At 52.6% G+C, this 13,732-nt stretch overlaps 5 protein-coding genes across 5 annotated transcripts; 3 read left to right on the top strand and 2 right to left on the bottom strand.

Annotated features, from left to right (window-relative positions):
- The first annotated feature begins 21 nt into the window (after positions 1-21).
- HMPREF1120_00638 (uncharacterized protein) lies at positions 22-4,171 on the top strand. The gene has a single exon (XM_009154639.1). It carries the CDS (start codon positions 107-109, stop codon positions 1,583-1,585), a length of 1,479 nt encoding a protein of 492 aa, XP_009152887.1. The 5' UTR covers positions 22-106; the 3' UTR covers positions 1,586-4,171.
- On the bottom strand, positions 1,955-2,901 carry HMPREF1120_00639 (uncharacterized protein; the record flags this gene model as incomplete). Its single annotated transcript, XM_009154640.1, has 2 exons — positions 1,955-2,610; positions 2,709-2,901. The coding sequence occupies 2 exons, from the start codon at positions 2,899-2,901 to the stop codon at positions 1,955-1,957; spliced, it is 849 nt and encodes a 282-aa protein (XP_009152888.1).
- Positions 4,172-4,596: 425 nt separating the features above from the next.
- Positions 4,597-5,139, bottom strand: HMPREF1120_00637 (uncharacterized protein; the record flags this gene model as incomplete). The annotated part of the gene is made up of 1 exon (XM_009154638.1): positions 4,597-5,139. One exon carries the CDS (start codon positions 5,137-5,139, stop codon positions 4,597-4,599), a length of 543 nt encoding a protein of 180 aa, XP_009152886.1.
- A 1,626-nt stretch (positions 5,140-6,765) lies between these two features.
- Positions 6,766-8,377, top strand: HMPREF1120_00636 (uncharacterized protein). The gene is made up of 3 exons (XM_009154637.1): positions 6,766-6,894; positions 6,963-7,127; positions 7,208-8,377. The coding sequence occupies exon 3, from the start codon at positions 7,924-7,926 to the stop codon at positions 8,347-8,349; it is 426 nt and encodes a 141-aa protein (XP_009152885.1). The 5' UTR covers positions 6,766-6,894; positions 6,963-7,127; positions 7,208-7,923; the 3' UTR covers positions 8,350-8,377.
- A 3,239-nt stretch (positions 8,378-11,616) lies between these two features.
- HMPREF1120_00635 (uncharacterized protein) lies at positions 11,617-13,724 on the top strand. The gene is made up of 2 exons (XM_009154636.1): positions 11,617-12,574; positions 12,801-13,724. The coding sequence occupies exons 1-2, from the start codon at positions 12,118-12,120 to the stop codon at positions 13,034-13,036; spliced, it is 693 nt and encodes a 230-aa protein (XP_009152884.1). The 5' UTR covers positions 11,617-12,117; the 3' UTR covers positions 13,037-13,724.
- The last annotated feature ends 8 nt before the right edge of the window (positions 13,725-13,732 follow it).

Below are 13,732 nucleotides of genomic sequence, written 5' to 3'. Positions count from 1 at the left end.
GACTGTCGCGCAAGAGTTGGAGCCGATTCCGGACCTTGCCTTGTTCTGAGAGCCGGACGCGGACTCGTACAGTACCGTGCAAGATGGACTCGGAGATGATGGGATCATGACCCTCCAACTTGATGGGCCGGACATCCTGCAATTTCTCACTTTCGACTACTACTACAGTACAACCGGGTCCAGTGGCATCACCATCGCTGTTCCCCCCTTGATCGCAAACCCTTTTTACCTTGATGATTCTCTTGGTTTTGTTTTGTTTCCCGTCATTGAATTTCAAGTTGTCGTGTTGTTCAGCAGGCCTGTCTGTTTGTCACTATTGCCAATCTATCTACAGTATACCTCTCGTCGATTCTCACTGAATCCCTACCTACATACATTAATACAGAAATACCGTACCACTTCACTGACTGACTCCTCTACGCCGAATTTGTCTCTCTCTACCTCCAACTCAATGTCCGGAATTGAAACGCTCGCAACGACCCCCAAGTCCCCCGTCTTCCCCGATACCCTGTCGTCCGTAACGGCGCTGGCTCGGTTCGAATTCGAAGCCGGGCGCGGAAATGACGGGACAAAAGTGATGATGGTTGAATGGCAGGACGACGACCAGAACAGACACCAAGCGGGAGGTAAATGGCAGGTATCATGGTCAGGCAAGCGCACCGTCTTCTCGGCCGACGACGCTCCCTCAGACAACATCCGTCGAGTCTATTGTTTGTTGCCTCCTGGGGCCAAAGTCCCTCCTCACGTCACGCTGGAATATCATCCACCTCCTCGTGCTGCCTCCTCCGGGGGGTCAGAGTCTGAGTCCGGGTCCAAGTCCGCACCCTTAAGAATGACAGTCAATCCCCTACCGGCCATCTTCACGCCCGAACTGGGCGCAACCGCCAAAACCAGCGGCAAAAAGGGTGTTCTTCACACGATCTGGGCGAAGAAGAGACTGTCAGTCCTGGAAAAGGAAATTGCGCACGAACAGAAACATAACCCCGAAGGCGTGGCGCTGGAAATGGCGCTCTCGGAACGAGCATGGATCGAAACCAATTTCGGCGTACTAACCAAGCCGCCGGCTTTGGATCTGAGTAATATCTTGCCGAACTCCCAGGTGGCACAACCGACCAGTCCCGGGATCACAAGTCCCAAATCGCCTTCGGGAAGGAGACTGAGTGAAAAGTTAAAGGGTCTTAGTATTGGGACAAGTGAGAAGGATCTCGCTGCTGGCCTTAACACGCCTACGAGGGAAGCGCATCCTCTTTCGCCGGAGACTTCGGATATGGCGTACTCGTCATTCAGCGCTTTTCGCGGTAACTTGAATGGTCCGAAAAGAGTGGTGGCGAAGGAACCACCTGAGCATATTAAACGCCAACAACAAGAAACAAATGCATCAGAGGCAGCGTCGCTCGATTTCAGGGCACAGCAGCCACAACCACAACCACAACCCCAGCCGCAAAACGATACTGATCCGCCAGATGATAATGACGACCTCTTTGCCGTGGCTCTAAGTCCTCGCTCCCCGAACGTGCCAAAGAGCCCGTTTTCCGTCTCTAGTGCCGAAGTCGGCGCTTTTGCAAAGATCAAAGGCGAAAGGTGATGGAGACAGACAAGGATAGAGACACTTTGGTGGGCTTGGTGCTACATTGTGGTACAGTTGTGCATTTCAAGCTCAGCTCCACCTGGCTATCTGACCTGGGATTCTATGATATTGTATGACTTGGACATGATTTATGAAACGGTACTCGACAACTATGGAAAACTATCTGAGAACTTTGCATACATTGTTGGCCAACGCCGATCTAAGATACAAACCCCAATCACGGCCAGTCGATGTGTCCGACAAACAGCATCATCTCATCCTCCACCAAGTCCGATGATGGTATACGACTTCCACCACGGCAACCAAAATCACAATGCTGAACAAGCCGAAGAACAAAGACGATAAGACGTTACAAACCAATTTGACCTATGCAACCAGGGCCACGGCAGCCACCGCCAATCCCGCAACGGCAAAACCAGAATCCACCAGTCTGCTGGCCTGGCCAGTATACGGCTTGGCTGAGGTTGAGCCAGTCGCGGGCGCGTTGCTGCCCGCAGGAGACGGCGGGGGAGGTGCAGGAGGCATGTTTGTCCCTGTAGCTGGAGCGGTATAGTTTGAGCAGCCATGTCCAGTACCACCGCATCCCGGAGCCAGCGTGGGCGCCGGGGCCATGGCGGTCTTTGTGCAGCCGCAAGTTTCATCCCACCACGTATATTGGGTTCCGGAGGCATTGCCGGTCGCTGTTGCTGCTGCAGGCACCGCGGACGTCTTGGTGCATCCACATTCGTGGTCCCAGTACGTGACGGTGACGGTAGGGTCGGCACTTGCCGAGATGAGTGTTGCGTTGACAGTGGCCATTGGTGTTGTCATCATTGTGGTTGTCATGGACGTGGACGTGCTGTCTGCGGCCGAAGTCGATGTGGATGTGGTTGAGCTACCCGCAGAAGCTGCTGAAACACTGAACAGAGGCGAATAGTCCATGCCGGTACCCTGGACAAGGACCAAGCCATAGTTGCCCGGGACAAAGCCGTCGGGAAGCGTCACGGTCCAGTTGTATGTTGATGGACTCGCTGGCTGGGCGGCTGTAAGATGGGTTTGCATGTCAGCTTGTTATACCACAACAAGGGGGATGTGTGTGATTTTGGTTATGGCTGTCGACGTGGTGTGGTGAACTACTTACTGAAGACGGCACTGTTCGAGGTCGTGTTTCCAAACACCAGACTGACTGGGTCGCCGGTCCCAACTGTCCAATGAATCGGCCAGACTTGTCCTACCGTGACGGGACCCCAGGTCATGCCGGCGAAGGATGCGGTTTGAGCCATGGCCTTGTAGGCGAATGCTCCAATGGCAAGAGCAGAGAGTGAATGATGCATGGTGATGAATCTGTTTCTCTTTGTCGTTGCTGGTGAGAGAGGAGAGTATAGACAACGTTGTCGAGGGAAATCAGCCGCTGTGGCGAGATTGAAACACACACACAAACCAAAAGAGTGACTGTAACTTGGAAGCCAAGGAAGGGAAATGGAAAAAGGAAAAAAAGAACTTTGGCAGATCAACTGGGCACGGAGCGGCAATGCACTTGTAAATGAAGGTGGCAGGCCACATACACATACACATGCGAGGCAAAGATGTGGAATGGAGTTGTTTGTTATGCCCTGGCCGCTCTCTGCCAATGCCAGCCACTGTTGTGCGTGGTTGGAACGGCTGGCCTGGTATGGTATGCGAGGTACATTCCAAGCACTGGCTGGCTTGCTTGACCGACACTCGCTGGAGTGCAATGTGTGGGCCACAAGCATACGAGGCAACTTGCACGCATCGAGGATATTTGTCCGCACGCACGGGCACGCATTCCTGGAGTCAAGGTGGGTATGGTCATCCACATGCATGTTTTGGTGTCAGGTCAGTGTGTCTATGTGGAGTGGGCCAAGGGGCACCGTATCTTTTCTGCGACGAGAATCAGCATCGTGCTTTTGGACCTTCCACGGCCTGGCTCCAGCGACCGTTGCTGAACCATCTAGATCACCCTAGTGTGTCTATGTGGGCCAGCGGTACCATATCCCTTTTCTCTGAGATATGAGGGGGAGAGGACCAGCGACGGCAACAAGCACAGGAGGCTCAGCTTTGCCCTTTTGCAAGCCCATTGGCCTGCATCAGCCGGTCAGCGGCCTTGTCAACAATCCAGATCAACCGCAACCCTCCACTCATCCCTCCCTCCTCGGTGGTATTGGTATTGGTCTGGCCCAGGACGGAGCGATGGGGATGTGCCACGTGTTGGTCCTGATCTGACTTGATCCTTCGAGTGCTTCCCGAAGAATCATGTTTGTTTGTCGGCACAACAGTCTCGAGGGAACAAGGGAGGGACAGATACCGTAGAACCACAGCCTCTGCACTGGCAGAGCTGAATGTTGACTGACCCGGTACCTATGGTACCTAGTTTGAGGGTGGGCATGAGCATGGGCGTCGTGATTCAGTATGATGTGGACATGCAGTATGTACTGTAGGTACACAAGTACGTACCTTATGCACATATGTTTGCGTACAGCAACGGTTGACAGTTATTACACGGAGAGATATAGATACAAGAGCTGAAAGCGACTTGCCAGTCATCAAGTCTTTGGTTGGCTTGCTGGCTTGCTTGCCATCCCCTCCTTCCGTTCTGCCTCTTCTTCCTGCTTTCGCTTTCGCTTTCGCTTTCACTTCCACTTCCACTTCCACTTTCACCTCCCAACATTGTGATGCCCAGGCCATAAGATAGTAGTACTACTAGTAGTCGCAGTGTAGTTTTTGCCTCCCTACTTAATTTCGAGGTGGGAGCAGAGAATACCACGTCTCAATTGCCTGCTGTGCCATCACTGAGAGCAATCGACCAATGAATAAATATATGTTCTATATCGTCTTCTCACCAATTCAGTGCGGCAACAGCAGGGCCTGAAATGGCAGACCACACCTCTAGCTCTTTTTATGATCCTTGTGGTCAAGATCCCAAACAAATAACCCCTGTTGCTGATACAGTACATACATGGTACAGCTTTTGTGTTCGAACAAGCTACAATAGTATCATGTCCCCCATTTTACAAAACAGCAGCCAATCCCAGCATAGCAGCGCCCAAGACACCCATTGCCGGCAACGCAACACGGTCCACACCACTGTTTGAGCTGGAGCTGGAGGTACTGCCGCTGCTGCTAGTCGTGGTTCCCGCAGTACCAGTGCCGGAGGAAGTAGCAGATGCGACGGCCGGGTCGGTGCCTGTAGTAAACGGAGTGGCAGTATGAGCGCCCGTACCAGTAAGAAAAGGAGTGACGGTAAGACTGCCCGTACCAGAACCAGTATTAGCGGCGGCAGAGGCAATGTCGCTGGTCAGACTGCCCACGTCGCTGGTGGCGGCCGCGAGATCAGAACCCAATTCCGAAATATACGAAGAGTACGCTGCCAAGTCGGACCCCGTGAGGCTGGCGGTTTCGCTGCTCAGGGCAGAGGCGGCGCTGGATAATTGGGATTGGTAAGCTGGGTCGGTGGCGGCGGCGGAGGCTTCGGAGAGAAGGGATGAGAGAAAGTCTTGGGCTGAGACGAAGCTGATTGCCATCAAGGCTGGTAGGAGGCGAGAGAAGTGCATGGTTGATGTTGTGGTTGTGGTTTGGTTTGCTTTAGGATGGGAAAAGAAGATGGTAGAGAGAGAGGGAGAGAGACAAGAGTAGAGGAATAGAAGTACTCTTTTCACACAACAGGATAATTTGGCAGGATGATGGTGTCGATTGATCAAACTTTGGTAGCAAGATAAGGTGGGAGGGAAATAAAGTGACAAGAAACAGAACAGAACAAAGTAGTGAGATGGGAAAATCTGGGAGAAAATGGCTAGCCAATGTATACGTGATGCCTAGCAGGACACCAGTAGTGTCATCCCAACCGAGATAAAGCAAAACCCCAGCAGGCAGAAGCGCTCGCCATCTGTTTCTCATCATTTGAGAGCCATGTTTCTGATTGTCCTATTTGGGGAGCCAGCGTAGTGGTGGAAAACTCCTAAGGGGGCCCGTGCCAGATCTGGATGGTATGTTTCAGTCGTCCGTCTCTTTGGCCGATGAATATGCCCAACCGCTGTCTCGAACGCGGATTTCGGTTCAGCCTAGTATCGCAGGGCCAGCTGAATGAAGGGAGAAAGCAGATCTGTTTACCCTGTCGCGGAGACGGAGACGTGCCGGACCAGAGGTCCGTGTTTGATATGCGGCGATCGAGTTAGTAAGGGGTAAAGGGGATGCGTGACCGAGATTGGGTCCAATCAATCCCTGCGGATTACCGACGGGCTGAGACTGGGGATACTGGTCTTTTTGCTGCTGGAGCCGCAGATCAGGTGGAGGAGCACTGGCATAAGACAGTGCCCAGGGTAACATCACTCGATGCCAACAAAGGGCGATTGGTACATGGGTAAGCAAGTGGGAAAAGTCGATGGGAGGGATGTCTGGACGTTGAAAAAAGATACAGTTGGTACGGGCTGGTGGAAGCTTGGCTGCGTGGGCACACGACCGCCTGCTACAGTACAAATTGCAGTGGCAGAGTATGCGGGTAACAAATGCCATTAATTATTGCGCTTCTAGACTAGTGTCACAGGTATGGTCACATCGTAGCCATCACGCCCAGTACAACACTTATTAACACATAACACACTGGCAATTACACCGATCTCAATCTACAATGTTGTAGGCAAATAGGATGTTCGACAGTCTTTTAACAGCAGATTACTATCTCACCTAGTCTGCCCTCCTTTCAAATTAGTCCCTTTTGCGTTGACATAGTCCTGGTTGACTCGTCTTCCGACACGACTACAAAATATCCGCTCGACTCATCGACATCGTCGGTGAACTGGTACGGAGTTTCTCCATGATCGACGGACGTGTCTAGGCCCTGGGCTCTTCTCTTCCGCTTCCTTTCTCCATGCTGGTACCTCCGCATCGCGCTGCGCAGCGTTTTTCTGGTATTCCTGGCCCTGTCGATGGCAGCTGAGAGGTCCCACCCTCGAGGTCTGTTCCGTGCCCCAGCTTGCTGTTCAAGCCCCCGGTAGCAATTGACTGCTCCTTGACCATACCTCCCTTCTTGATCGAGGTCCATCAACTTTTGGATCAGGAAATCCTTGGTGTACCGGTTGGGAAGTTCGTTGACTGGAAACTGGCGGACCTGTAACAACTCTCGCTCAAGTTCGTTTTTGAACATCAACTCGTAGTCTTCGCGTCTCGGCGCTTGGCGGGGAGCGGGGCCGTTGTACTGAGCAACTCTTTGCTTTTCGTCGTCGGAGAGAAGCGACTCGCTGTCAGTGCTGTCAACTTGCTCTGCAATCCCTGCATTGTCAATGCGCAGTGCGTACTCTTCAAACAGCCGGGTAAGCCCCCGAATAGACCGGAGGAAACGGTTGATCGCATGTCGGAAACTGAGATTGGTGTACTCAAGCCCCGGTCTCCTCATGGTCAAGACGCGGTCAAAGCATCGGACCATCTCCAAGAAACTTCTTCGACACAGTTCCGGACTGGATGGTAGTGCGGGGTTGGAACGCAATCTCTCGAGATCGGGTATCTTTACCACATATACTGGCACGCTGGGGTCAAGAGTTTCAAGGTAGGTCCTTCTCAGAAGTCTTGCAGCTTCTCTCAGTCGGAGGATCTGACGATACACTTCGTCTCTCTTTGCCGGATCAGTCTCCCAGACCGATATGTCCTCCTCATCAACGAGACGCCGGAGAGCCGCCAATGCGTCTGTGGCATCATTTAGGTTGTAGTAGAGGTCACTGTAGTCAGCGAACATGTTGCTTGCAATTTCTTCGTCCTGGGGATGAATCTGTTCTCGTCCCCGCTGAGGGACATCGGGACTGTCGTCACGCAGGTACTGATCGGCGTCAAGGTCGGCATCTTCATCTTGTTCACCTGCAGCATCGCCTTGAGCATCACCTTGGGCGTCGTCCTGAGGGAGGGCATCACCCTGCGCGTCATCCTGAGCGTCATCTTGGGCGTCTTGGGCGTCATCATCTGCCAAGTCTGGATAGTTCTCAATCTCATCACGGTCTATGATCTCGAATTGACATTGACAATTGTGATGGTACTCGCCTGGATACACGGGACAGGGATGACAAGGGGCAAGGAATTGGTCATCCGAGGAGGCGTTTTCCGCGGGCGGCGTGTTGTTTTCTTGATTCGTGTCATTGCTGCGGCCACGACCCCGACCCCTATTGCCTTCTGAGCTTGGGCTGGGGGCTGCACCACGGGGAACTCTTTGGTGGCCCGCTGACAATGGTTGCAACGGTCCATGGCCTCGGCCACCTTCTCTTTGTCTATCCGGCCTTGCAGGTTTCGACGGACCTGGATCGCCGCCATCCTGGCCAGCTTGCCCTTTTTGATATTCTTGAACAGCGGTAAAGATGTCCCAGCAGGATTGCTCTAAGGATGACAAGATCGTTCTCTCGTCAAGATCATCCACGTTGTTGCCTGACTTTTGCCATGCCTCCTTGAAGCGCTCGATATGTTCTCTTCGGAACCGAGTCGGATCGAATGGTGTGCGGCCGGACGGCCTCGGCGGGAGAGGCTTCCGAAAGGGATCAACAGCCATTCCAGCTCCGCCACGTAGTCTCGACATCGGTGCTGTACTTTTATGGACCCTTGCATTTTGTCCGAGAACAGTAGTGGTGCTTGGCTGTGCGGAAGAGGTCGATGAGCCAGGTGTTCGGCGACGACGCTTGGAAAGGTGTTTTTGTAAAATGAGTCCCAACCAGCCGAGTGGCCCTAGTTTGCGGCTGGACGTGAACAATGATACAGTTGCCGGGTTGCGAGCATGCCGAGGGGGCTGATTGACGAGAAAAGCAACCCGTGGTCCATCAGAATGAATCTCTGGCTCTGCCATTTCTCTTGATATCTGCTCATTTTGCGCCACTTCGTGCGGCCTTGTCTCAGGAAATGGATACCAGACGTAATCGAAAGCGCTCCTTCTATTCAATCCTTCAGGATGTGGGAAAGTGCGTCGAGGTCTGGGCACGGCACGGTTCAGCCGCTCTGTTTGCCCTCCCATGCCGTCCTCCGAAGCCCTGACTGGCTTTTCTGGGCCATGAGACACGGTTGATGCATGTAAGATATTTCTGCCCTGAGCATCTTGCTTCTCCTCTCTGGTAGGAGCGGCCTCCTTCCACCTTCTGAGGGCTTTGGGACCGCCGGTTATCGCATTCAACCGAATCACGGCAAAATGCAACTTCTGAAGAGTGCTGGGCTCAATTGTTCCGGTCTGAATAAATTTCTTCAGTGAAGCCAGTACGTGGTCTTTCAAAGGTTGATCCCGTAGTCCGTGCAAGTGCGCAAACGCATCGTCATGGTTCTCTCGGCACTCGGCAACAAAGCGACAGTATTGCCCTACCATCTCCTCAATCTCCCTGGGATTGGCGGCATCGGGCGATTGGACTAGAGCTCGTAGTCGACGCTCGGTTCGAGTGTTACTGAAGAACGACATTTCGACAGTAGAGTTCGCCGGCAACCCCTTAAATCTCTTATTTTGATATACCATGAATGCTGCTTTCAGACTCCTCCATACGAGCAGCCATAGAAGAGTCGTTTCCGTGGTATAGATGGCATCTTGGAAGTGGTGGTGCAGTTGATCGCAGACCAGTCTGACATCTTCAGCGCCCCTTGGAGGCACTATCACCGGTAGGGCGTCCGTTGATGCTGCAGATGATCCGAAGGCAGGCGGTGTTGAGACAGCGCGAATATCTGCCAAAAGCGAAGTGAATCTTGACTCTGTGCTGAGCCCCGGAAGGCTAGACCTCAAAGCATGTAGTGACAACATCTCATCACTCAAGGCTTTGTGTGCAGCCCCGGTCCATAACGAAACAACACGCTTGTAGCGCTTCAAGCATACCATGAGCATGTCAGAGACTCGGGAAGATGACCTAATTGCTAGGGGCAAGCAGGCAAAGTCTTCCATCCGATCGATAATGGCATTCATATCTTGAAAGAAGCTAATAGGGCCATCCCGGACGACTTGAAGATGTTTGAAGTAATTGGTCACTGCGATGAGAAAGTCCGTGACCTCTGAAACAGTGCTGTGCTCCCCAATTGGCGGTAAGCTCAGGCCGAATGCCGGGCCGGTCAACGTGCGCTCATCGCGGGCACTGGCCTGAGAAGCATGCTGCAGTCCCCCAAAAGCACTCTGTCGGGCAGCTTGCGGAGCGGGATCAGTTTTCACGATCGAGGACGGGTTAACGGTCAGGGTGGTGCTGGCGCCATTTGGGTTGCAGCTAGCAGCCTTCGAAGTGCGTGAGCGGAAAACGGCGGTGGTGGTTCTCGCTCTCGGGCGCGAGGAGGCAGGGGGATGGTTCTTCTCTACCCTGCGTGGGACGGCGTTGGCAACCTTGGATGGTCGTCCTTTCGAAATCTTGGGCTCTTTTCTTGGTGCCATCTTGTGGAGTGATCAAGGAAGAAAGGGGCAGAGAAAACTGATAGACCAAACAAGTAGGAAATAAATAAAACTTACCGTGAGCACGGCCGGACAAAGACTGCGAAACATTTTGCCTTACTGTGACGATCGCATCAAGGACACTCGATAACCGCATTCAACTATTGATAAAGAGACATTGAAGCGTAGAGATGCATTCAGCACAAACGACTGTTTTGGGACTAGCGTAGAATTGCGCGCCGTCCTTGTGTTGTTGACATTCCAGTTGTTGGAAGCAGCAGAGCCCTCAGCCGTTGCGCAGCCCGGGGTTCAGAGGGCTAACCACTTCCAAGGTCCTCCTCGGGGACCTGGCAAAGTCTCATGTGCTCTACTACCAGGACACACTACTCCGGCGTCCCAGGACAGTTGATCGAGTGCAATGACAAACATATACGCGCACCGCGTTCCGTCAGGAGCCGGTGCTGAACCTTGACAAGATTACTCGGGGATATTGTAGCCGGGCTGTCTGAAGACATGATTCGAGGTTATGTCGTGCGAGGTGGCTGTCTCAGGGACACTTCTCCCTTACACGAAGCCGAACGAACTCCGCAAGGTCAGACTGTACCTAGGTAGGTTTGCACTGGCGTCAAGTTCGCTTGCCATAGCCATTTGGTCAACGGAGGATGCCGACGAGACCACAGGTAGAACAATACGAGCGAGTAGGCCGGAAGAAGGTTTTCGCATCTTGAGGGACGCAGATGGTCGTCTGCACGGGTGCCAACTGGCGATCAGAGGCAGATGAATTGTGGCCAGTACGTACAAATGTTGTACAAGATGGTCGAGGTTGCTTGCGGAATATGGAAACAATGCGGTGTACAGTTGTAGTCGTAGTACTAGTAGCTACAGTTGGCGTACTACAGTGATATAATTGTGGCGCCTGGAGACGCGGGGACAGGCGGGTTAGGCGTGTTGTAGGCAGTGCTAGCATCCTTCTTCCAGGGTCAAAGATGCAGCTCTAGGCGCATCTGGTTAGGCTCAACTTACCCCACACTGCGCCAAGTTCGGATCGTACGTTGGCATCAATTGGAACTTGGACTTGAACTGGTCTCATGCTTGCCGGTGATAGTCAATGCAATGCTCAAAGCATGTGATTTCACGGACAATGAGAATCGAGGAACATGACCGTTGAAGAAATACATTGTAGACAATCTTGATAGTAGTATGCTCATTGAAAACTCCACTCATGGTGAATGCCGGGGATTCTAAAGAACCCGCGAGACGAGTCAGCGTACTCTTCCACAGCCGTTGTATCTCACTCCCTTGATCGCCCTGACCCCTCCATCCATCTTTTTCCACATTGCGCGGGAGCAGACTGTTACAGGAGTGTCAGGGTCGGTGAGAGGGTCTGTGCAACGACAGCCTGGCGAAGCGATGCAGAGCAGTGGCCAACAGGCGGCCAGGAAACATGGATGATGGGCGATGCTGATGAAAGAGCGGGCCTGGAGGGACAAGGACACTGGGAGAGTTCACGGAGACTCGCACCTAATGCACGATTCCCTGCAGCCTGGAGGAATAATGCCTGCGCTGATTCGTGTTCAGCCTGCGCCCCTCGCTGCTACTGCCCAGCCTGAAGCCCGGGTGTGTACTACTGCTATCGGTGCTAGTGCTGCTAAAACACATACAGCAGAATATTCCCTTCCAGGTCCCTTTCCACCCACCACGACTACTAGTACTACTGCGTCCTCTGTTTCCACGTACAAACTACTTGATCTCTCTCCCATCCCATCTCCTGACACTGTTCGATCCCATACTCATAGTTCCCAAGCAGACTGGCATCTGACTTGACCGTCCGCACTCCCACAGTGAAGCAGCAGCCAATATCTAACGCGTCAACCCACCCTCCGTCCAATCAGCCCGCGAAGACCGATACCAATACCACTGGCAACCACATCCGCCAGCGCTCGCACCACCATGACGTGACCTTAACGCCCTCTCCCTTTGTCTGACCCTTGATCCTCAAACCACATTGGCAATAATCCAAAGACCCTTCAACTTTGGCTTCACGTCGACCTCTGCTCGATTTCTTTGTGCTGAGATAACACCCACTACACTTCGTACGCCCATTCAATCTTTCCAACCTCACGAAACCTCAGGAGCACACTCGACAGCAAAACAATCAAGAGGTGGCTTTTTGAACATGGCTGACCGCAACGCTCCTCCATCCCCTCCTCCTCAACATCGGCGAAGATCCTCCTTCATTGATATGTTCACTCCTCGAACCCATGCTGCCGGTCACCTCTCTTCCTCCCCTCCATCTACCGCAGTCCCCACCACTCCTGGCGCCACGCAACAACATCGACGAGGTACCTCAATCACTGCTCTCGGGTTGAGCACAAGTGCAGGCTCCCACACTTCTCCCATGGCCGCGTTCCACAACCAACGACGAGCAAGTGTAGCAACTTCTTCCGCCTCGAGTTCTCCAGAGTTCAAGAATAGCTTCGGTGATGAGCCGGCGGTGATTGAAGAGGATGACCCGGCCCGAGCTACACTCCATCCTCCAGCGTCACCCTCCTTTGCAAGACGCGTCAGTTTTGGCGCACAGGCGCTACGAGAGACCTCTAGGCTGCCCGGTAGCCCAGGTACTTCTGTTGGTGGTAGGCGGCCCTCTTCCCTGTTCACTCTCAATGAGTATCCTGTGAATGCCACTCCATTGCGTCAAGCTACGTCGGGGACGGCCAAGACTGGAGGTAAGAGTCGAGGCCTGTCCTGGTCATGTTTTCCTTTGTTAGCCAGTGTATGGTTTTGTATAATGTATAGTTGCATGTTGTTTAGGAATTTGGTCTTGCTTTTGTTCTCTTATTGGATACTGACTGTCGACAGGAGAAGGCTTCAACTGGTCCGAGGCCATCCGTGAAAGATCCAGACGGTCACCATCCTTCTCTTCCGGCAATCCCCTTGCACTGGGCCAGCAACGTCCTCGTGCTGCCAGCATCTCCAATCCCGAACCACCAAAGGAAATCGTCAGACCCGTCGAGCCGCCACCTGCTCCTCAGAGATTGAAGAAGCCAGATCATCTGGGCGAGAGAATGCTGCGAGGTGACTTCATGATGGATTGACAGCAGATCCCAGATTCTTGACATCGACTCTTGCCTTCGATCATATATTCTATTCGCACATTGTATAACTTGATGCTTTGTTCAATTGACTCTGAGGGCGAAGTCAGAGGAAGGACACCACAGCACTGGAGATTTCAGGAACAATTGTATCTTCGACTGCCTCTCAAAAACAACCGGAACTGGGATCCTAATGCAGGGTTGGTCGGCTGGTTTGCTGTCCCACAATCGTTCAGAATATATTACTAGTATGCTCCAAAAGAGCTGCAAACGAAGGAGGGCTAGCATGGCACGCTGGTTGATTTGACGATACTTATCAATCTTTGAGCAGAAGACTTGAGCTTGTTGCGAGGAGGTTATTCCGCTTTGCTGGGACATCACGATCGTTTGAAACATTGTGCTTTGGAGGGCTGAGGACTGGGGATGTTCAATGAATGAAATCTGGCGAGGAAACAATGCGCAGTACAACATTGTACGCAATGCGCATGTTTGACGTTACAGCAGTGGTATGGGTGTGATGTCTTGCTTTTTCTTGATGTAAATGGATGAAACGAAATGAAATGAAATGAAATTGAACGATGAATCGGACCCTTGTATTTCAATGTACTAACAGCGAATGCATGCTGGCTTCAATTGCTGGTGTTACAGTATCACCCCGATTATCTGCTAATAGATCAGAAAGAGAGCGAAGGTACTTGA

Source organism: Exophiala dermatitidis (genome assembly GCF_000230625.1).
Source record: "Exophiala dermatitidis NIH/UT8656 unplaced genomic scaffold supercont1.1, whole genome shotgun sequence".
Lineage (NCBI taxonomy): Eukaryota > Fungi > Ascomycota > Eurotiomycetes > Chaetothyriales > Herpotrichiellaceae > Exophiala > Exophiala dermatitidis.
Note: the sequence above shows the minus strand (reverse complement) of the source record. Positions and strands in the feature narration are given on the sequence as shown.